Source organism: Cebus imitator, unplaced genomic scaffold, assembly GCF_001604975.1.
Source record: "Cebus imitator isolate Cc_AM_T3 unplaced genomic scaffold, Cebus_imitator-1.0 Scaffold811, whole genome shotgun sequence".
NCBI lineage: Eukaryota > Metazoa > Chordata > Mammalia > Primates > Cebidae > Cebus > Cebus imitator.
This window is the reverse complement of record NW_016108126.1, coordinates 211,267-232,747: the sequence shown is the minus strand read 5'-3', so window position 1 is coordinate 232,747 and position 21,481 is coordinate 211,267. Positions and strand designations below refer to the sequence as shown.

General features: G+C 36.1%; 1 protein-coding gene across 1 annotated transcript in view; it reads left to right on the top strand.

Annotated features, from left to right (window-relative positions):
• The window catches only part of LOC108297534 (probable ubiquitin carboxyl-terminal hydrolase FAF-Y), a 222,617-nt gene that overhangs the window by 63,394 nt on the left and 137,742 nt on the right, over positions 1 to 21,481 (top strand). The window contains exons 6-9 of the mRNA XM_017520181.2: positions 7,262 to 7,410; positions 8,775 to 8,854; positions 11,928 to 12,040; positions 13,305 to 13,604. Of these exons, the coding sequence (XP_017375670.2) occupies positions 7,262 to 7,410; positions 8,775 to 8,854; positions 11,928 to 12,040; positions 13,305 to 13,604 (642 nt within the window). The remainder of the gene's footprint in view (positions 1 to 7,261; positions 7,411 to 8,774; positions 8,855 to 11,927; positions 12,041 to 13,304; positions 13,605 to 21,481) is intronic.

Sequence of the window (21,481 nt, the reverse complement as noted above, 5' to 3'; positions counted from 1 at the left end):
GCTGGGATTACAGGCATGAGCCACTGCATCCGGCCTTCCAATTGCCTATTAGCGATTTCTAGTTTAATGCTATTGTGGCCAGAAAGCATGTGTTTTATTATTTTTATTTTAAATTTATTAAGGTGTGTTTTATGGGCAGTAGGCAGGCTACCTTGATCAATGTTCCCAGTGCGTTTAAGAAGAATGTGTACTCATTGTCATGGGAGAAGTAATCTAGAGGTATCAGTTAGGTTTAGTTGACACATGATGGTGTTGAATTTCTTTGTTTCTACTGATTTACCATCTTCTGGAGCTGTCCATTTCTCATGGAAAGGTTTTGAACACTCCAGCTATCTTAGTGGATTCATCTAGTCCTCTCTGCATTTCTATCAGTTTTTGCCTCACATATTTTGGGGCCATATTGTTAGGACCATATACATTAAAGATTTTTTGGCTTGTTTAGTCGACCCCATATATAATGTTCTTGTTTATCCCTGCTAATTTTCCTTGCTCTGAAGTTTACTTTGTGAAGTTAGTATAGCTAATTTCTCTTTCTTTTGATTAGTATTAGTTTGGTATATCTTTCCTCATTCCTTTAATTCTAATCTATATCTTTATATTTTAAATGGGTTTCCTATGGGTAACATATAGTTGGCTTTTGTTTTTAGATCTACTCTGATAATCTTTAACTTGGTATATTTAGGGTATTGTTATTGAAAATAATTATTGATATAGTTGTGTTAATATTTATTCTATTTGTTACTGTTTTCTATTTGTTCCTTTATTGCTTGTTATTAATATTTGTCTTCTGTTTTTTTCTGCCTCTTTTGGTTGTAATTGAACAATTTGTATAAGTTTTTTCTGTTTTCTTAGCTTATCAATTATATTTTTATTTTTTAAGTATTTTAGTGGTTGCCCTAGAATTTGCAATATACATTTACACTAAACCTATTAAGTCCCCTTTGCAATGTTGAGTACATGTACTATAACAAAATATCTGTAATTGTTTCCTTTTGTTCTTGTGTCATTGCTGTCTTTCATTTCACTTACGCATAGGCTGTAATCACTGACTGCAGTAGCTAATGCTATTTTAATTTATTTTATTATTTTTTTGAGACATTTACTTTATTATTTTTTGGATACTTTTTGTAGCCTCTATCAACCCAGGGTAGAATGCAGTAACAAGATCTTAGCTTATGGTAATAGTGTCGAACTCCTGGGATGAAGTGTTGTTCCCACCTCAGTCTCTAAGGTAGCTAGGACTACAGGCATCCCCTAGCATATCTAGCTATTTTATTGTTGTTGTTTTGTAGAGGGTCCATGGTGTTTCTCAGGCTAGTCTGAAACTCCTGAACTCAAGCAACCTTCTCACTTGAGCCCTCCCGAGTCACTGGTATTATGGGCAAGAGCCACTGTGCCCAGCTGCTGATTTTATTTTAAAGAAACCATTATGCGATAGATCATTTAAGATTAAGAAAAAGAAGAGTTTTTATGTTGCTGTCATGCATTGCTTACAGAATGCTTTTCTTTTGCAGATGTTTCTGTTGTGTGTCATTTTTTTGCTCTCTGAAAAGCTTGCAAAGTTGATACAATGACAACAAATTTTCTCAATTTTAGTCTGAGAAAGTCTTTATTTCTCCTTCACTTTTGAAGTAGACTTTTGCAGAATACAGAATTATAGATTAGTAGTTGTTTCCTCTTAACACATTTAGATACTTTATTCCGGTGTCTGGCTTGTATGATTTCTTAGACAAAACTCAGTATAATTCTAAGTGTTACTTTACTTGTAGGTAAATATTGTTTGCCTTAAGCATCTTTCAAACTTTTATTTTTGATTTTCTGCAGTTTGAATGTATTTCTAGATGTGCTCTTTTGTTTAGTTCTTTTTGGATTTATCTAGCTTGGAATTCTCTGAGCTCCCTGAATCTGTTGTTTGTTGTGTGGCATTATTTGGGAAAATTTTTCAGTCATGATTAATTACTTCAAATACTGCTGGTTTTCCCATCTCTCTCTCTCTCTCTCTCTCTCTTTTTTATTTTGCTATTTCCATTTACATGTAAGTATTTTCGTTAAGCAACTTTGCTGTTATCTAATAGTTCTGAATATTCTCTTTATTTGCAGCCTATTTTTCTCTGCTTTTCAGTGTTTGAAGTCTAAGCTTTTAATGAGTGCATATTAAAAAACAGGAATGAAGACATCCTTCATTCCTGTTACAGTGTTTTTGATGTATACCATTTCACGTTGATTCTTTTTTAGAATTTCTATCTCCCTGCTTACATTATCTTTTTTCTCATGTCACCTGCTTTATTCATTAGAGCCCTTAGCATATTTATGGCAGTTATTTTAAATTTCTATCTGATAAATCTTTTTATGTGGAGATGAGCTATCATTCTGTTTCCCAGGCTGGAGTGTGGGGGCATAATCTTGGCTCACTACAATCTCCATCTCCTAAGCAGAAGTGATCCTCTCACATCAGCCTCCCAAGTGGCTCAGACTTACAGGTATGTGGTACCACACCTGGCTGATTTTTGTGTTGTTTTGTAGAATAGATTTTTCACCATGTTGCCAAGCCTAGTCTTGAACCCCTGAATTAAAGCTGTCTACCTGCAGTCACTTCCCAAAGTGCTGGGATTAAAGGCTTGAGAAACTGTGTCCAATCTCCATCTGATAAATTGAACATTCTTGTTATATATGAGTGTGATTTTGTTGTTTGCTCTGTCTCTTCAAACAGTTTTTTTGCCTTTTAATTTGCATTGTAATTTTTTCTTGAGAGGTGCACATAAAGTACCATGTAGAAAGAAACCTTGGTAGATGAGCTATAGTAATGTACTGATAAGGTAAGGTATTTGGGGAGGGGAAGCAATCTGTAATCTAAATCTCAGTGTTGTAGTATACCTGTGGCCCTTGAGCTATGGCCTAGGTGAAACATGATAGATACAGGGAGGTGGAATTGGGATTTTTAGCTGTAGAATGCTATGGCAAGCTAGCGTTGAGTATTTCTCTTCCCCTAGGTCAGTTAGGCAAAAAAAAAAAAAAAAAAAAAAAAAACTTAGTAGGCTAGGTAAACTAGTTTGTCCTGAGGGTTTACTTGTTAAATAGTACAGAATGCTCTTCTGTATTTCAAAATGGCTGCTTTGCAACTTTCCCTCCTAGAAGCTTAAGAGGACTTTTTTATGATCTTTTCAGGAAGAAGTTAAAAAAAAATTGTGCATTCCCATAAAATTGGGCTTCTTGGTAGTTTTTAACTTGCATTGCATACTTTACACCAGGAGCCTTCAATAATACTTTAATTACAGTTTAGGTTTTCACACCTTGAGACAGTTGCCACAGAGGTTTCAGATCTACTCAGATTTTTAATTTCTTCATAACTTATTCTTGGTGGTTGTATGCATGTAGAAATATGTCCTTTTATCCAGGTCATGCACTTTGCAGGGATACAGTGGTTCATAGGATGCAGTGATAATCCTTTTAATTTTTTATAAAATCCATAGTAATACCTCTTTTATTTCTAATATTAATTATTCAACTTTTCTCTTTTTCTTAGTCAGTCTTGCTAAAGGCTTGACATTTTTTTTTTTCAAGAACAGAATTTTGATTAAATTGCTTTTTCTCAGTTGTTTTTCTTGTCTCTGTTTTGTTTACATCTGTGCCAATTTCTACCCTGTTGTCTTTTGCTTATGCTAATGTGCCACTTAATGAAGATGGTGTGTTCTGAGAAATGCATTGTCAGGTGATTTCACTGTCTTGCAAACACAGTGTGTTCACACAAACCTGGATGGTAAAAACCTGCTACACATGTAGGCTAGTTATTGCCATAGGCTACTAACCTCTTAGCATGTGTTGAATGTAGTAGGTATTTGTAATACAATGGTAAGTTCTAAGCAGAAAAAAATTTAGTAAAAATGCAATATTTCAATATTATGAGATGACCATATACATAGTTTGCCTTAACTGAAACGTTTTGTGGAAAGTAGATGTATTTTGTTATTCTTTAGAATTTTTTTTTTTTTTTTGAGGTGGAGTCTCATTCTGTGGATAGGCTGGAGTGTAGTGGTGAGATCTTGGCTCACTGCAACCGCCACTTCCTGAGTTCAAGAAGTTCTTTTGCCTCAGCCTCCCAAATAGTTGGGACCACAGGCGTGCGCCACCATGCCTAGCTAATTTTTGTATTTTTAGTAGAGACAAGGTTTCACTGTGTTGGCCAGGATGGTCTAGGTCACTTGACCTCGTGATCGGTCTGCCTTGGCCTCCCAAAGTGCTGGGGTTACAGGCATGAGCCCCTGTGCCTGGCCCCTCGGCCCCCTTTTAGTAGTTTTTTAAGGTGTAAATTTTGGTTGTTGATTTGAGATCTTTTTTTTAAAGTGCTTTGTAAGGTTTCCTCAACACCGCTTCTGCTGCATCCCATAAGTTTGGTATTTTTTCGTTTTTATTTGTCTCAGATATCACAGTTTCTATTAGATTTTTCTGCTTTGATGGATGGGTCTTTTTTGAGACAAGTCTCGTACTGTGGCCAGGCTGGATTGCAGTGGCAAGAGATGTTACATGCTCACTGCAACCTTCACCTCCCAAGTTCAAGCGATTCTTCTGCCTCAGCTTCCCGAGTAGCTGAGATTACAGGCATGCAACACTATGCACAGGTAATTTTTCCAGTTTTAGTAGAGTCGCGGTTTCACCATGTTGACCAGGGTGGTCTCAATCTCTTGACATCCTGATCTGCCCACCTTGGCCTCCCTAAATGCTAGGATTACAGGTGTGAGCCACTGCACCCAACCCTGATGCATGTGTCATGTAAGATGTATTGTTTAAACTCTACTTATTTATGGATTTTTCAGTTCTTCTTCTGCTATTGATTTCTACTTTCATTGTATCCTGATCGGAACAGAAACTTTGTATAAGTCTTCTTTTTTTTTTTTTTTTTTTTTTTTTTTTTTTTTTTTTTTTTTTTTTTTGAGACAGAGCCTGGCTGTGTCACCCAGGCTGGAGTGGGTGACTAAGGTACTTGAACGTCCAGAGTATATCCTGATGGGTAATCAAAGTTTATGCTTCAAGCCATGTAAATAATGTGTTAAAGTTCTGCCAAAGCTCATGTTCCCACACTTTCTGTGACTTTCCACCTGGATTTGCAGTGGATTTTTAGTTTTAAGCCTGCTGCCCATATCCACTGTAGGTATAGTTGTATTGGAATGAAATCATGAATCGTACTTATCTTGTCTGTATGTTTCTGGATATTCCATTTTTTTTACCCTGGTAGCATCTGCACTTTTTTAAACAAGCAGTTAATTTTAGCCACTTTTCAGTGATAGGCAGATGCAGTAATCTTTTGCCAAGTATCACATCTGACCTGGAAAGTGAAGCCTTTGTGCATGGTACTTTTGTTTTGCCTTTTTCTTTTGTTTCCTTAAATAGAAATAGGGTCTCCCCGTGTTACCCAGGCTGGTCTCAAACTCCTGGGTTTAAGCAGTCATCCTGTCTTCACCTCCCAAAGTGCTGGTATTACGGATGTGATAAGCCATAAAGAACCATGCCACACTCCAGCATCTGTCACCAGGCTGGAGTGTAATGGTGCAACCTAGGCTCACTACAACCTCCGCTTCTCAGGTTAAAGTGATTCTCCTGCTTCAGCCTCTAGATTACCTGGGATTACAGGTGCACACCACCACACCCAGCTAATTTTTGTAGTTTTAATAGTGCCTGGGTTTCACCATGTTGGCCAGGCTGGTCTCGATCTCCTGACTTCATGATCCACCTCAGTCTCCCAAAGTGCAGGGATTACAGGCCTGGCCATTTCTTTTGCTTTTTAATTTTCTGTTTGCTTGGCTACATACAGTAAGTGTCACTTGTTAAGCATAACATTCCAGCATTGTGTTTGACACATGAAAGGCTTGTAACCACCAGTATAATGAAGATGTAAAATACAAAAATTTATTTGCACTGTCCCTGTATATGTAACTCTTACATTTTCAGTTCCTGGCAACTACTAATCTGCTCTTCATTTGTATGGTTTGCCTTTTTCTTTTCTTTCCTTAAATATAGACAGGGTCTCCCAGTGTTTCCCAGTTTAAGCAATTTTCCCATCTTCACCCCGCAAAGTACTGGTATTACAGATAACGAGCTACCATGCCACATAGTTTGTCTTTTCTAAACTCTCATATAAACATAATGCAGAGTTAATCTTTGGAGACTTGGCATTATGCATTAGTATTCTTCCATGTTTTTACATGCAAAAGTTTTTCCTGTTAATTGCTAAGTACTATTTTATTGCATAAATTTAGTAGTTTGTTTGTTCATTGCCTATTGAAGGATAATTGGGTGACTGAAAGACTGAAAAAGTTGGCTGAAAAAGAAATAAATAACAGAAACCGAATTCTAGTTTTAAAACCCTGCAATAAAGAAAACATAGGCAAAGTCCTATTAAGCATTTAAGAAGAAATAAGGTCAATTCTATACAGTCTCTTCCAGACACACTTTTCAATTTAATTGTTCCTAAAACATACTTGGTATTTGTTAGGAAGAAGATTTATATGTTGCTTAAATTAAATATTTTAATCTCTTTAATGATAAGGTGTTAATTTATGATATTTTGGAGAATCCAACTTGATTGCCATTTCTTGTATGCCTCTCTCAAGGGAAACTGAGGAAGAAATAAAATAACAGCAATAGGGATCTATAATCCCTAGTTAGGAATTTTTATATATAAACTTCTGGTTATTATTAAGGAAGGTAGAGTTTTTTGGAACAGGTTGCGAATCTGTAATTATAATTTATAAAAATAAGACTTTAAAAAATCAGGTTTCTACAGAATTTTTGTAATGCATATTTAAACTAAGTTATGTGAAGCAGAGTTGATGAAAACACTGTGAAGTAAACACAAACATGAATGTCAGGGTGAAGATTAGTGCTACCTTTTATAATATAGTTATAAAATGTTAATAGCCTTAAAAAGAATTATCTTGTTAATTTAGTAGTTTTACTTCAATATCCTCTCTTTAAGGATATTGTTTATTATTATGATTGTATTTATTAACAGTGAACATGACAAAATATGTGCTGTAATTTTTTGCTTAGTCGACTCATGCAGTACTGTGTAGCCTTAGTTAGTTTTTTAAAAGATTCTTAATCATGAGGGAAAATACTTCTGTATTGATGAAATAAAATTTTAAAAAATAGATAAACAATGTGACCTCAGTTTTATTAAATATTTGGGCATATACATGGATACTTAAAAATAGATATTTTTTCTTAATCTGTGGTTTAAATTTGGAATATTTAATTTTTAATTAAGACCTCATCACCTGATTCTTCCAATGAGAATTCCGTAGCAACTCCTCCCCTAGATGAAGAAGGGCAAGGTGATGCCCCATCACAGCATGAAGATGAAGAACCTGCCTTTCCACATAGTGAACTGGCAAAGCTGGATGACATGATCAACAGGCACGTTTGTTTGGAATTGTTTTGTTAATGGATATGGATGTAATAAACTAGAAAAGGACAGCTGCTTACTACTGGCATTGTAACTAGTAGTAAATGAGAAAAAGAAAAGAGTAGTTGCAGTGCTTCAAGTCTTACTATTTTAATAGCCTTAACATTTTAGTCATAGTGGAACATTTTGCAGCTCATTGTACTTAATGCAGACATTTCTTATGGATTTTAAATATTGGAAGGTAATGACAATATGAATACAGTTTCAGATTAATGGTGCCCTGTGACAGGTTTTTGTGTTTCTAGCATAGATATTTAAGTAGTTCTTTTGTTTTGAATGTTTGCAAATATTTCTCTTTGGTATGAACTTTATACCAGAGTTTTGGATGACTTTTCTCAGTTGTGGAATATCCATTTGCTATAGCAGAGAGGTTATTGCAGCTTGTATTGCTTCTTTCTCTGTTTTGTGTGGTGGTTGCTGATTTCTGTTGGAGTGTATTTTTCATAAGACTAGAAAACTGAAACTGTTAGTAAATCCTTAGTGGCAGTGAGAAAAGATATTTTTTGTATATATAAAAGAAACAAAAAGGATAGAATAAGTTTACCTTTAACAGATTATATGTAATGAGGCACCTTTTAAGAAAAAAACAGATTATTTGGGAAATTTTGCTGTCTCAGCACAAGAATTAAGGGACTGATGAAAGAAAGTTGTTTCTGGGGAGTAGTGGGTTAGTTAGTAGACATAGTTGCAGAAAGCTGAACTTTTTATGAAACTAAGGAAATCAGGTGAGTGCATGGTGGCCTTTGCATCACCTTTTAATATAGGAATATACATACGATGACAGAGGGTTTCTGTATTGACTTTTGATGGGTGAACGTACCTATGACAGTAGGTTTAGAGGCCCACAGCTGAGACGTGATCTTTAGGAAAAGTTGAGATAAATGTCTTGTTGAGATCTCCTAATTTCTTATGTCTTTATGAAGAGAAGTAAAACAAAATGTTTGTCACACTATGTCTTCTACTAATAAATATGAGCCCCCAAAGAGCATTTTCCTACTAAAAAAAGGTATACATTTAATTGATAATCGAATAGGTTAGTTTTAGCATTCTTTGGAAGCTATTAAAATAATTCCTTGCCATTGCTGTATCTCATTGACAGTGCCTAAAAAATTCTATGTGTTGACACTATAGATGATGTCTCTTAATTTTTCAGTGTAGATAATTTGCCCACTTATTTTCAAAAGTGTTTATGATGAATATAATATAGTTAGAATTTATTTTTTCATAGTACAGTAATTTTAGTAGGTAACTTATTTATAATGTTTCATCAGTGTGCAACCAGTAAAGCTTCTTTTTGTTTTGTAATTATTCTTAGGCCTCAGTGGGTGGTTCCTGTTTTGCCAAAAGGGGAATTAGAAGTGCTTTTAGAAGCCGCTATTGATCTTAGTATAAAAGGTGAGTTTGGATGTAGGTTTTCTAATAGTATGTGCTACTGTATATACTTACACCTTATTCTTAAAGGCTTTTCTCTCCTCTGTTATAAAGGTGCTATGATTATTCCTAGTTTATGTCACAAAGCTTGCTGGTAAGGATTATTTTACATACATACATGCATATTGTATATACATGTTGCATATGTGCATATAGACACACACACATACACATTACATACTCTCCTATAGCAAAGGTTCATACAATCCTTTAGATAGCTTTTAGAGATATCTCAAGCCATTTAAATATTATGCAGAATTTTATGTGTATAATCCTATTTCTAAGGTGAGAATGTATATATTTTAAATGTTTAAAAAGTTAGCAGATATTTTCCAGAATATGATAGCTCTAAAGTCTTTAATGTGCATTAAAGCATATTTTACAGTTAAAAAGTACTAGTTACTGTATGATGTCATATATTTGGTGACTTTTTGCACTTATATGTAGTTGAGAAATACGTTTATTTGCAAATAATTTTGCCAATAATTTTATTTATTTATTTATTTATTTATTTATTATTTATTTATTTTTGAGATGGAGTTTTGCTCTTGTTGCCCAGACTGAAGTGTAATGGTGCAATCTCCTCAGCATCCTGGGTTCGAGCGATTTTCTTGCCTTAGCCTCCCTACCGTGGGATTATAGGTGCCAGTCACCATGCCCAGCTAATTTTTGGAATTGTTAGTAGAGACGGGGATTCATCATGGGGGCCAGGCAGGTCTCAAACTTCTGACCTCAGGTAATCCACCCACATTGGCCTCCCAAAGTGCAGGGATTGCAGATGTAATGAGTAGGCCCAGCCTTTTTTTTTTTTTTTCTTCCTTTGGATATGGGAGTCTTGCTGTGTCACCCAGGCTAGAGTGCAGTGGCGTGTTCTCAGCTTACTGCAACCTCCGCCTCCCTGGTTCAAGCGATTCTCCAACGTCAGCCTTTCAGGTAGCTGGGACTACAGGTTTGCGCCACTGCATTTGGCTAATTTTTTTTTTTTGTATTTTTAATAGAGACAGATTCCACTGTGTTAGCCAGGCTAACTAGTCTGAAACTCCTGACCTCAGGTGATCTGCCTGCCTTGGCCTCCCAAAGTGCTGGGGTTACAGGCATGCCTGGCCAGCAATAATTATTTAAACCTGGCATGTTTGACCTGCTTACTGAAAAGCCAGTGAATCAAAGAACATGTACTGAGAAAAGCCCTATCTCTTTTTTTACGTGAAAATCACTATTTCACTAATATTGAGTGTATACGTTTTATAGCTTATATATATGTAGCTTTTCTTTCTTCTTAACACAGACTTAAAGGGTTTTCTCAAAAAGAAAAAAGTCTTAAAAGATGAAGTCTTATTTTTTTCAAAAAAGCAACCTATGAAGAAAATTTGATATTTCTACTGTTAGCCACAGTAAGAGGTCTGGGTTTGAATGGAACATGTTGGATGATTTTGTTGTAATTCTAGGTGCAGTAAAAGTGGTTGAGCAGTTTTTGTAATACTGTTTATTTTTTTAAGGACTCTAAGGTCGTAAGAAAGGTCAGAAGCATTTAATTTTTGTGCCATTCAACAGGAACTTAACTGTCAGTGTTACTAGGCAAATCTTTAATTCCTTTGGTACCCTCTAAGTGTTTCTGTTGCTAAGTCTGGCTCTGTGGTTGATAATTTCATTTAACTAATAGTAACTATCCTATAGTCATTTAATGACCATTCTGTCGTTTTATTGATCTTATCTTATAGACATGTGATCTAGTAACCTTTGAAAATATATTGGCAGATTGAAAATATTTCTCATTTGAATTTCTTTTGTTAATTGTATAGTTATTCATTAACTCAGCAAATGTCAAGGACTTCTGTTCTAGGTATGTTCTAGGTTCTAACACTGCAAAATGAACAAAAACTGGAAGTGATATTTCATTTAATAACGTTGATATTCAGTGGATTTATGTCATTTGCAGGGACTTTTCCTCAGTTGTGTTTTCTGGGATTATAAATTACTGTAAAACACTAAAAGATTAAACTGGTTTAAATGATATAGGAGTATGTATATATTTAAGCTTAAGATACGCTTTGGTGTATATATTTAATGTTTTGAGTTGCTTTAAGAGCTACAGGTTTTCTGGCAGAGTATAGTGGCTCATTTCTGTCATCCCAGCACTTTGGGAGACTGAGGCAGGAAGATTACCTGAGATCAGGAGTCTGAGATCAGCCTGGCCATTATAGCAAAATGCCATTTATACTAAAACTACAGAAAGAAACCAGGTGATGCATGCCTGTAATCCCAGCTAGGGTTGCAGCCAGCTGAGGTTATACCCTGGACTTTAGTCTGGGAAACAGAGCAAGATTGTTTCAAAGAGTTACTTTTTTTTTTTTTTTTTAATGGAGGCATATGGATCTTGCTTTTCTTAAATCAGGTAAAAGTAAAAAGAAAAAAGAAACTTAGGATTCATCTGTTAAACATTAAAGGTCTGATGTCATATTTTCAAGCTGTTTCAGTTAGTTACATTGATTTGAGGTAGCTTTATACAACTGTTTCTAGAATTTACTGAACTGTATGTTTCATTCCTTTTTCTGAAATCCCATATTTTTGTACCTTTTTTTGTTTTAGTTTGTGAGTTGGAGACTTGCCCTGTGGCCCTGGCTGGAGGACAGTGGCTTGACCTCAGCTGACTGCAACTCCGCCTCCCAGGTTCAAGTGACTCTCTTGCCTCAGCCTCCTGAGTAGCTAGGACTACAAGCACCTGCCACCATGCCCAGCTAATTTTTGTATTTTTGTTAGTGGAGACAAGGTTTCACCATGTTGGCTAGGATGGTCTCAATCTTCTGACCTCATGATCTGCATGCCTCGGCCTCTCAAAGTACTGGGATTGTAGGCGTGAGCCAGTGAGCCTGGCCATTTTTTCACTTTTTTTGACATTTTATAATGTCATGTCTCATTTCAAAAACCGTAACTCTACTTGTGAATTGGAGACCATAATAGTTTCTAGCAATTTATTGTGTTTAGTCATATAATTGGACAAATAAAATTTTTTAAAAACATTCTTTGGCTCTTTTTTTAGGTCTTGATGTTAAAAGTGAAGCATGCCAACGTTTTTTTCGAGATGGACTAACAGTATCTTTCACTAGAATCCTTATGGATGAGGCTGTGAGTGGGTGGAAGTTTGAAATTCATGTGAGTCTTGTATTTCATTTCTGGGACTTAGATTTACTTGGTGGTTCCTGTGAATTTGTTTTTGGAAAATATACTTTGTGTAACATTAATATATCAAGTCTGCTGATATATACTGCATAATTGAAGGTTGGCATGGTGTGTTTCAGAATGCACTTGAGATATTTACTTAGTAAAGCTTGGTTTAATCCATCACCCGAAATTTCAAAGACCTTGTAACCTTATGGACAATACAATGTATTTCATCGAATGACTGATAAGTGTTGATTAGAAAAGCCATGACTATTTTGTATCACTTGAGATAAAAAATATTTATGATGGAGAATATAATAGCAGACTCTTTAATGTATCTGGAATAACAAAGGATGTAATTTCAGTGCAAGTGGAAATGGTAAAGAAACTTACTGTGCACAAATATAAAGCAAATAAACTCTTTTCCAGAGTATAGTAATTCTAAAGTCTGTTACATAATTGTGTAGAGAAAATTTCAGACTTAGTTTTGATGCCAAAAAAATCAAACAGAATTTAGTACATTCTCAGATTAGTAGTGTCTTCAAGAGACAGGTAAAAGGAAGAACAAATAATCTTGGGTAATACCATAAGTCTAGTACCCTAGGTATTATAAACTGCCAAGTATCTTGATTCTATTATAAGATATCTTCATATTCCAGAGATTTTTAAAGTGACAAAAAATAATGTATCTTTATACTGAATTACTGTGTATACTTCAGGCCTCCGGTCCTTGTTAAGAAATGCAATTAACCAAAAGTTATGAAGCAAATACATATTTTTTGATTACTTCAACCTATAAAATACAACTAGACATTTTCCATGAATGATCGTGGCATACATATGCCAGCAGCCCTGAATTGATGTGTAGCGTTTTTTTTTACTTGTGGAAATTGAAATTTCGTGGCTTTTGAGTTGAGAGGTTAAAAACAAAACTTTAAATGTTTGCTCTAAAGTACAAATTTCAGAGAGAAAAGTGGTAATTTGTGTGTGTCCTGTGGACATAAAGAAGAAATAGACAAACTATGTTACCTACTTTATTTGTTATCTTTCTCAAATAGCTTTTCATATTAGGTTCAAAATTATGAAGTAAATATTTATCTTTACCAATGTCTTACCTTGATCATGATATTAGTGAAATTAAGCAGAATTAAGATGGCTAGTACATAATAATGGAGATTATTATTAATTATTAAATTTGAGTGAAATTGCAAAACTTTCTTACTGTAAACTGTGTTATATCCTTTCCATGTAACAGAGATGTATTATTAACAATACTCATCGCCTAGTGGAGCTTTGTGTGGCCAAGTTGTCCCAAGATTGGTTTCCACTCCTAGAACTTCTCGCCATGGCCTTAAATCCTCATTGCAAGTTTCATATCTACAATGGTACCCATCCATGTGAATCAGTTTCCTCAAATGCTCAATTGCCTGAAGATGAAGTATTTGCAAGTTCTTCAGATCCTCAATCACCAAAAGTGTGTTGGTTTGTTACTTTCAAGGTTAAATATTATTTTTTTTTGCATTTGCTACAAACCATTAATGATGTGAACCTCCCTTAATGATTAACTAGTCAATATATAATCTTGTTCTGTGTGAGTTTCTGCTTAAAGACTTGTTAATAGGCATTCTTGATTCAGTAATCTTGAAATCATGGTCAATAACCATGTAACTCATGCCTGAACAGAGATTATTATGTATTGATTGAATATGCTCCCTGGAACATAACCTTATGTTTTTTTGAGAAGTCAGTATTTCCTAATTTATTGTTCATAGCTACTTTAGAAACTTCAGTTACTGCAGATAAGCTTGGACTGTTCTTTGTACTGCATGTGGATATTTTTTTAAAACAGCATAGCACTTAACATATATTTACAGACTTTAAACTCAGATTTAAAAATTGTGCTATTTTGCTTTCATGACATACAATTAGGCATTTCTTGTAATGCCTGCTTTTCTTAGGAGAAGATCTCTCAGTGTTCAACAGCTAAATCTTGGATCATATAATAAGCTTTGTAATTGTACCTCAAAGGGAAGTTTAATCTGCTTTATACTTGTTAAAATTACATTTTTTTTCAAGGAAGGATAGACAAAATCTGTACATAAAAAAAGCCAAAAATGAAAAAAACAGCCAAAACCACTGCACGAGCAGGCAAGGCTATGCAAACATCACCCAGTTTTGTATATTTTCACTTTAATCTGTCGGTATCTTTAATATTACTATAATGGCTATTTTATATCTCAAAGTCAGTTTGATCATGTGAAATTGAATTAATATTTAAGCGCATGAAAAATAAACTTAACCAGCTATGGAAAAAGAAAGTAGAACATGGTTTTGGAAAGTGTACTGCATATGCACATGTGCACGCACGCACCGTGCGCACACACACACACACACACGCACACACACACACACAGTGAAATCAAAAAAGACAAAATGATACAGAATTCCTTTAAAGTGGCATAAAATTTCTGTGAATAGAGGTAATTTCCTTTTTTCTTTTCCATTGGTCCAAACTCGATAAATCCTCTTACTGTGTTCTCTTGTGTAATTTCCATTGGTAGGACTTAACTAGTATGTTGAACAGAAATCGCAAAAGGAGCCTTTCTTTATTATTCCTGATCTTAAACAGCTTTTACTCTTTCATCATTGACTATCATGTTAACCAAGAGCATTTTACCTAAGGTCTTTATTATGTTAGTGTCATTTATTTCTATTTCTTGTTTGTTTAGTGGTTTTATCATTGTGGTGTAAAATTTTGTCAGGTGCCTTTTCTGCATTGATGGAAATGATCATGTGCTTTTTTCCCTCTTCCTTCTGATAGTTTTGTGTCTTATTGTTGGATATTTGTTGAAGTGTCTTTCATTCCAGGAAAAAAACAATCCCACTTGGTCCTGAGGAATTTTGCATCAACATTTATAGGGGAGATTAGTCTGTAGGGGTTTTTTTTTTTTTTTTGGGGTAGTTTCTTTGTTTTGTTTTGATGTCAGGGTAATGCTGTCCTCATTCATGAGTTGGGATATATTCTTTCTTCATCACTTTTTAGGAAGAGTATGAGAATGATTGGTGTTAATTATTTTAAGTGTGTCGCAGAAATCTCCAGTGAAGTGATTGGGTTTTGTTTGGGCTTTCCTTTATTGGGGTATTTTTGATTACTGATTAAGACTCCTGAATAGTTATGGGCCTATTCAGATTTTCTATTTCTTCATGATTGTGTCTTGTGTAGATTGTGTATTTCTAGAAAGGTGTACTACTATCCAGGTTATCCAGCCTTTTAGGATGCAGAGGTTCTTGTACTTTCGCGTTTTTTTATTTCTATAATGTACCTAATGTCTCCTCTTTTGTTTTTGATATTAGTTATTTGAGTCTTCTCTTTTTCTTAGACAAACATGAATTTGTTTATTTTTTTCAAGAACCAAATTTTGGTCTTGTTGTTTTTCTGTTCTCTATTTCTGGTAATCTCTTGTATTTCCATTCTGTTGCTATCTTTGACTTTATTTTGTTACTCTTTTCTTGTTTGTTTGATTTTGTTTTTGAGACAGGGTCTTGCTCTGTTGCTTAGGCTGGAGTGCAGTGGTGCAATCTCGGTTTACTGCAGCCTCCTCCTTCTGGGTTCAGGTGATTCTCATGCCTCAGCTCCCTGAGCAGCTGGGTTTACAAGTACCTGCCACAATACCTGACTAACTTACGTATTTTTAAGTAGAGACGGAGTCTCACCATGTTGGTCAGGCTGGTCTTGAACTCTTCATCTCTGGTGATCTGCCCACCTCAGCCTTCCAAAGTGCTGGGATTACAGGCATAAGCAATCGAGACTGACTTCTTTTTGTAGTTTTTTTTAAGGTGTAAATTTTGGTTGTTGGTTGGCGATCTTTTTTTTTTAAAAAAAACCCTTTACTATGAAGTTCTCTCTTCGCACAGCTTTTGCTGCATCTTGTAAGTTTGATAAGTTTTTATGTTTACTTGCCTCAAATATTATACTTTATATTGGATTTCTCCTCTTTGATGGATGGGTTTTTTAAGGAGTGTAGTTTAATTTAAACTTATTTATGGATTTTTCAGTTTTTCTTTTTTTTTTTTTTCCTTCTGAGACAGAGTCTTGCTTTTTCATTGAGGCTAAAGTGCAGCGGCCTGATCTTGGCTCACTGCAACCTCCGCCTCTCAGGTTCAAGTGATTCTCTTGCCTCAGCTTGCAGAGTAGCTGGGATTACAGGTGTGTTTCACCACACTCGGGTAAGTGATCTGCCTGCCTCTGCCTTCCAGCACACCTGGCTGATTTTTCAGTTTTTCTTCTGCTATTGATTCCTGGTTTCCTTTCATCCTGATCTGGAAAGATACTTTACATGAGTTCAGTCTTAAATTTGTTAAGATTTGTTAAGATATGTAATGTGTCCTGATGAAAGTTCCCAGTGTACTTGACAAGAATGTATATTCTTATACTTTCATGTAGAGTGTTCCATAAATATTTGTTAGGTCGACTTGTTCTCTAGTGTTATGCAAGACCATTTTCTCCTTATTGATGTTGTTTTTGTTGTTGTTGACAGGGCTTTGCCCTGTCATTTAGGCTGGAGTATAGTGGTATGATCTTAGCTCACAGCAGCCTCTGTCTCCTAGGCTCAAGCTGTTCTCCTGCCTCAGCCTCCTGTGTAGCTGGGAGAACAGACAACTATCACCACTTGTGACTGAGTTTTATATTTTTAGTAGAGATAAGAGTTTCATCATGTTGTTCAGGCTGGTCTTAAACTTCTAATGTCAACTTCTGAACTCAGCTTAATGACATTTTTTCTGATTGGAAATATGGTATTGAAATGTCTGACTAGTTTTATGTAACTATTTCTCTCTAGGTCCTTTAATGTTTGCTTCACATAGTCAGCAGTTCTGAAGTTTTGGTGTATGTATATTTATAATTGTAGTTAATTCACCCTTTTATGATTATATAACATCCTTCTTTGCATCTTCTGAGAGGATGTTATCTAAAATTTATTTTGCTTCATATCAGCAAAATATGTTCTCTCTTAGTTACTGTTTGTTTTATTTGTTTGTTTGTTTGTTTGTTTGTTTTTGAGGCAGAGTCTTACTCTGTCATCCAGACTGAAGTGTACTGGATGATCTTGGCTGAATGCAAACTCCGCTTCCCAGATTAAAGGAATTCTTATACCTCCTAAGCAGCTGGGGTTACAGTCATGTACAACTATACCTGGCTAATTTTTGTATTTGTAGTAGAGATGGGGTTTTGCCATGCTGGCCAGGCTGGTCTTAAACTCCTGACCTCAGGTAATCCACCCACATTGGCCTCCCAATTGTTTTCTGTTCTTAACTTACAAGTTGTGTGCATACTTAAGTCTAAAGTGAGTCTTTTTTAGATGGTGTATGCTTTTTAAATCCATTCTGTCAATCTGTATCCTTTGATTTGGGAATTCAGTCTACTTATATTCAGAATAATTAGTGATAAGGAAGGAGTCACCACTGCCATTTTTTTGTTTTCTGATGTCTTACAGCTTTTTTCTGTATCATTTTCTCACCTACTGCCTTTATTTTCATAATTTCAGTCCTTCACATTGTTTTGTACTGATGTACTGTGATTCTTCTCATTTCCTTTTGGGGCATGTTCCATAATATGTTTTTGCTGGTGCCATGGAGATTACATACAGCCTTACCTTGGAGATAGTATTATGGGTTCTGTTCCAGACCACTGCAATAAAGCAATTACCACAGTAAAGAGAGTTGCAGAGTATTTTTCTTTCCCAATGTATATATAATTTTCTCTATACTTAGTCTGTGAAGCATGTGATAACATTATGTCTTTAAAAAATGTATAGACTGGCCAGGTGTGGTGGCTCATGCCTGTAATCCTAGCATTTTTGGGACGCCGAGGCAGGCAGTTTGCCTGGGTTCAGAAGTTTTAAACCAGCCTGGGCAACATGGTGAAACCTCATCTCTACTAAATTTTCAAAAAAATTAGTCTGGTGTGCCAATGTATACCTATAGTCCCTACTACTAGGGAAGCTGAGGCAGGAGAATTGTTTGAATCTGGGAGGCGGAGGTTGTAATGAGCCAATGTTGCACCACTGCACTGCAGCCTGGGTGACAGACTGAGACCCTGTCTGCAAAAAGATACATATGTGTATGCATAGACCTTATTTTTAAAGTGCTTTATTGCTAAAAAAATACAACACAGTGTTTTTACAAATTTTACTTTGTAAAAAACCCGTAATATCTTCAGAGTTTAGTAAAGCAAAGCATAATAAAATGAGGTATGCCTGTATACTATTATAATAGCTGTAACAGTCTATTTTAAACCCATACCAACTTGATTTCAATTGCATACTTAATCTCCTTTACACTTCACTGCTCCAATTTATGTTATTGACATCACAAATTATTTTTTTATGTATAATACAGACATAAGACTTTAAATTCTTTGGCCACTCAAATTCTGTAGGAGTTTTAAGCCAAAATTATTGTAATGCTGGGTTTTATAAATGTTTGTGTATTTTTCTTTACCACAGATTTGTTAATTTTTTTAAAATGGCATTGAGTTATCACCAAGGGCCTTTGTATTCCAATCTTCACTTCGTTTAGCATTTTTGTAGTCAGGTAATGGACTTTAGCAGCTTTTGTTTGTCTAGAAATGTCTTAATTTCAAGGACTGTTTGCAGTCCAAATTATTATTTGATAATTATTACCAAATTATTTGATAATTATTACCAAATATTACCAAATTAAATATTACCAAATTATTATTTGATAATATTTTTCTCTCAGTACTTTCTAGTGAGAAATCAGCTGTTATCTTTTTTGAGGGTTTTTTATTGTTGTTGTTGTTGTCGTTTTGTTTTTGGTATGTGAATAGTTAACTTTTCTCACTAATTTCTAGATGCTTTCTTTATATAATGTTTTTTGGTGTTGGTCTTTCACGGTGTGTCTTGCGTCTTAGAGGTACTGAGCTTTGTATTTGTATGTACCCATATTTGTCCTCAAATATGGCACAGTTTTGGCCACTGTTTCTCCATATAAGATCTCTGTTTCTTTATCTTCTGTATATTGGACGTTCATAATGTTTGTATTTTTCCACACGGTGGTATTCCATAAATCTCTCAGGTTTGCCTACTTTTGACTTCTTTTTTGTCCACTTAGTCTGATTTTAAATGATCTGTTCTCAAGTTCTGATTGTCAGTCCTGCCTATTGAAGTTTCCTGCTGAACCTATGTCATGAATTTTTGAATTCAGTTTCTGTATTTCCATATACCTAATTAATGTGTTGATTTGTTTTGTTTTGTTTTTGAGACGGGTTTCACTCTTGTTGCCCAGGTTGGAGTGCGATGGCACATCTCCACTCACAAACTCTGCCTCCCGGGCTTAACTGATTCTCCTGCCTCAGCCTTCTGAGTAGCTGGGATTACAGGCATGCGCCACGATGCCTGGCTGATTTTGTATTTTAGCAGAGATGTGGTTTCTCCGAGTTGGTCAGGCTGGTTGTGAACTCCAGGTGAGTTCACAAATGGCCTTGGCCTCCCAGAGGCTGGGATTACAGGCGTGGGCCACTGTGCCCAGCCCCTGGTATTTTATTATTATTTTTCTCTGTTGTTTACATGCTTGTTTTTTTTGTAAAGCATTTTTCTAATTGTCTTCAGGCTCCTTTTTCTTTAGTTCATTGAGCATATTTGACCTTTTTCTACATTTAAAAAAATTTTTTTTGAAATGGAGTCTCATTCTGTCACCCAGACTGGAGGTCAGTGGCGAGATTTTAGTTCACTGCATCCTCCGCTTCCCTGGTTCAAGTGATTTTCGAGACTCAGCGTGCCCAGGCCCCGAGTAGCTGGGATTACAGATGTGCACCACCACGCCTAGCTAGCTTTTATATTTTTAGTACAGATGGGCTTTAAACATGTTGGCCAAGCTGGTCTTGAGCTCCTGACCTCAGGTGATTCGTCTGCCTCTGCCTCCCAAAGTACTGTGATTACAGGCATGAGCCACTGCACTGATATCTTAAAGTGTTTGTCAAGTGAGTCTGACTGTGTTTCTCCAACTGAGATTGGAGTGCACTGGCACCATCTTGGCTCACTTCAACCTCTGCCTCTTGGATTCAAGCAATTCTCCTGCCTCAGCCTCCCAAGTAGCGGGGATTACAGGGGCCCGCCACCACACCTGGCTATTTTTTGTATTTTTAAGTAGAAATGGGGTTTCAATGTGATGGCTAGGCTGGTCTTGAACTCCTGACCTCAGGAGATACACCCACCTTGGCCTTTTAAAGTGCTGGGATTACAAGCATGAGCCACCACACCTGGTGGGAGGAGTCATCCGAGCATTTGAGAAAGCACTCATTTCCTTCGGTCTTTGGACTGGCTTAGTGCAAGGGAATATCTTTATTAATAGGTCAGCTTGCAGGCTTAAAGTCTGCTGTAACCTTTTCTAGGTATTTTTCTTTCTTGAGCCTTCCTGTGAGTCTTTTTTGCCTATATATTCCACATGGTTCTGGTTATTCCATTTCATGATGGTTGCTTTAAAAATTTTGCCATTCCTCTAAGAGGCTTACCTCCGCTTATTTTTGATGTCCTAGCTGTTATGTTGCATTCTTCAATCAGTAGCTTGCTTTAGTAGTCTGCAGGTTTGTAATTCCCTTGCAGACTTTATAAATTGTCTTTTCATGGCTTCTCCTAGTCCAGGTTTTAAGCCACTGTTGGCCCACGGTCCTTCAAGTTGAGTATACAGAGACTAACCCCACAGGCAGCCTACAGACACATTTAGAGTGTTGTAAATCCAACCCTCTCTCTGCTTTCTTCAGTTCACACAGAACTGGAGATGGGTCACTCGTTCCCCAAACTGTACCTTGGTAGGAAGGGAGTGGGCAAAAATGAGTGAAAATACCACAGAATTCCCTATTCCCTTTGAATATGGCTTTTTCTTGAATTGGGCATTTTCTCAATTGCTGTGTACTTCTGTCTGATTTTCAGAGTTGCAATAAAGTTTTTTTCTTTTAACAGAAACAAGGCTTTGGAGTGTTTTAGGTCACCATCTTGCTGATGCATTCCCTGAATTGACTTTTTAAAACTAAATAATAGCCAGGTGTGGGGGTGCGTGCCTGTAGTTCCAGATATTTGGGAGGCTGAGATGGGAGGATCGATGGCCACTGCACTCCAGGCTGGGCAACATAGTGAGACTTGGTCTCTTAAAAAAAAAAACTAAGTAACAGGCTGAGTGCAGTGGCTCATGCCTGTAATCACAGCACTTCAGGAGGCAGAGGTGGGCGGATCATGAGGCCAGGAGTTTGAGACTAGCCTGGCCAAAATGGAGAAACTACGTCTCTACTAGAAGCACAAAAATTAGCTGGGCGTGGTGATGCGTGCCTGTAATCCCAAATACTCATGAGGCTGAGGCAGGCAAATCACTTGAACCAGGGAGGCAGAAGCTGCAGTGAGCTGAGATTGTGCCACTGTA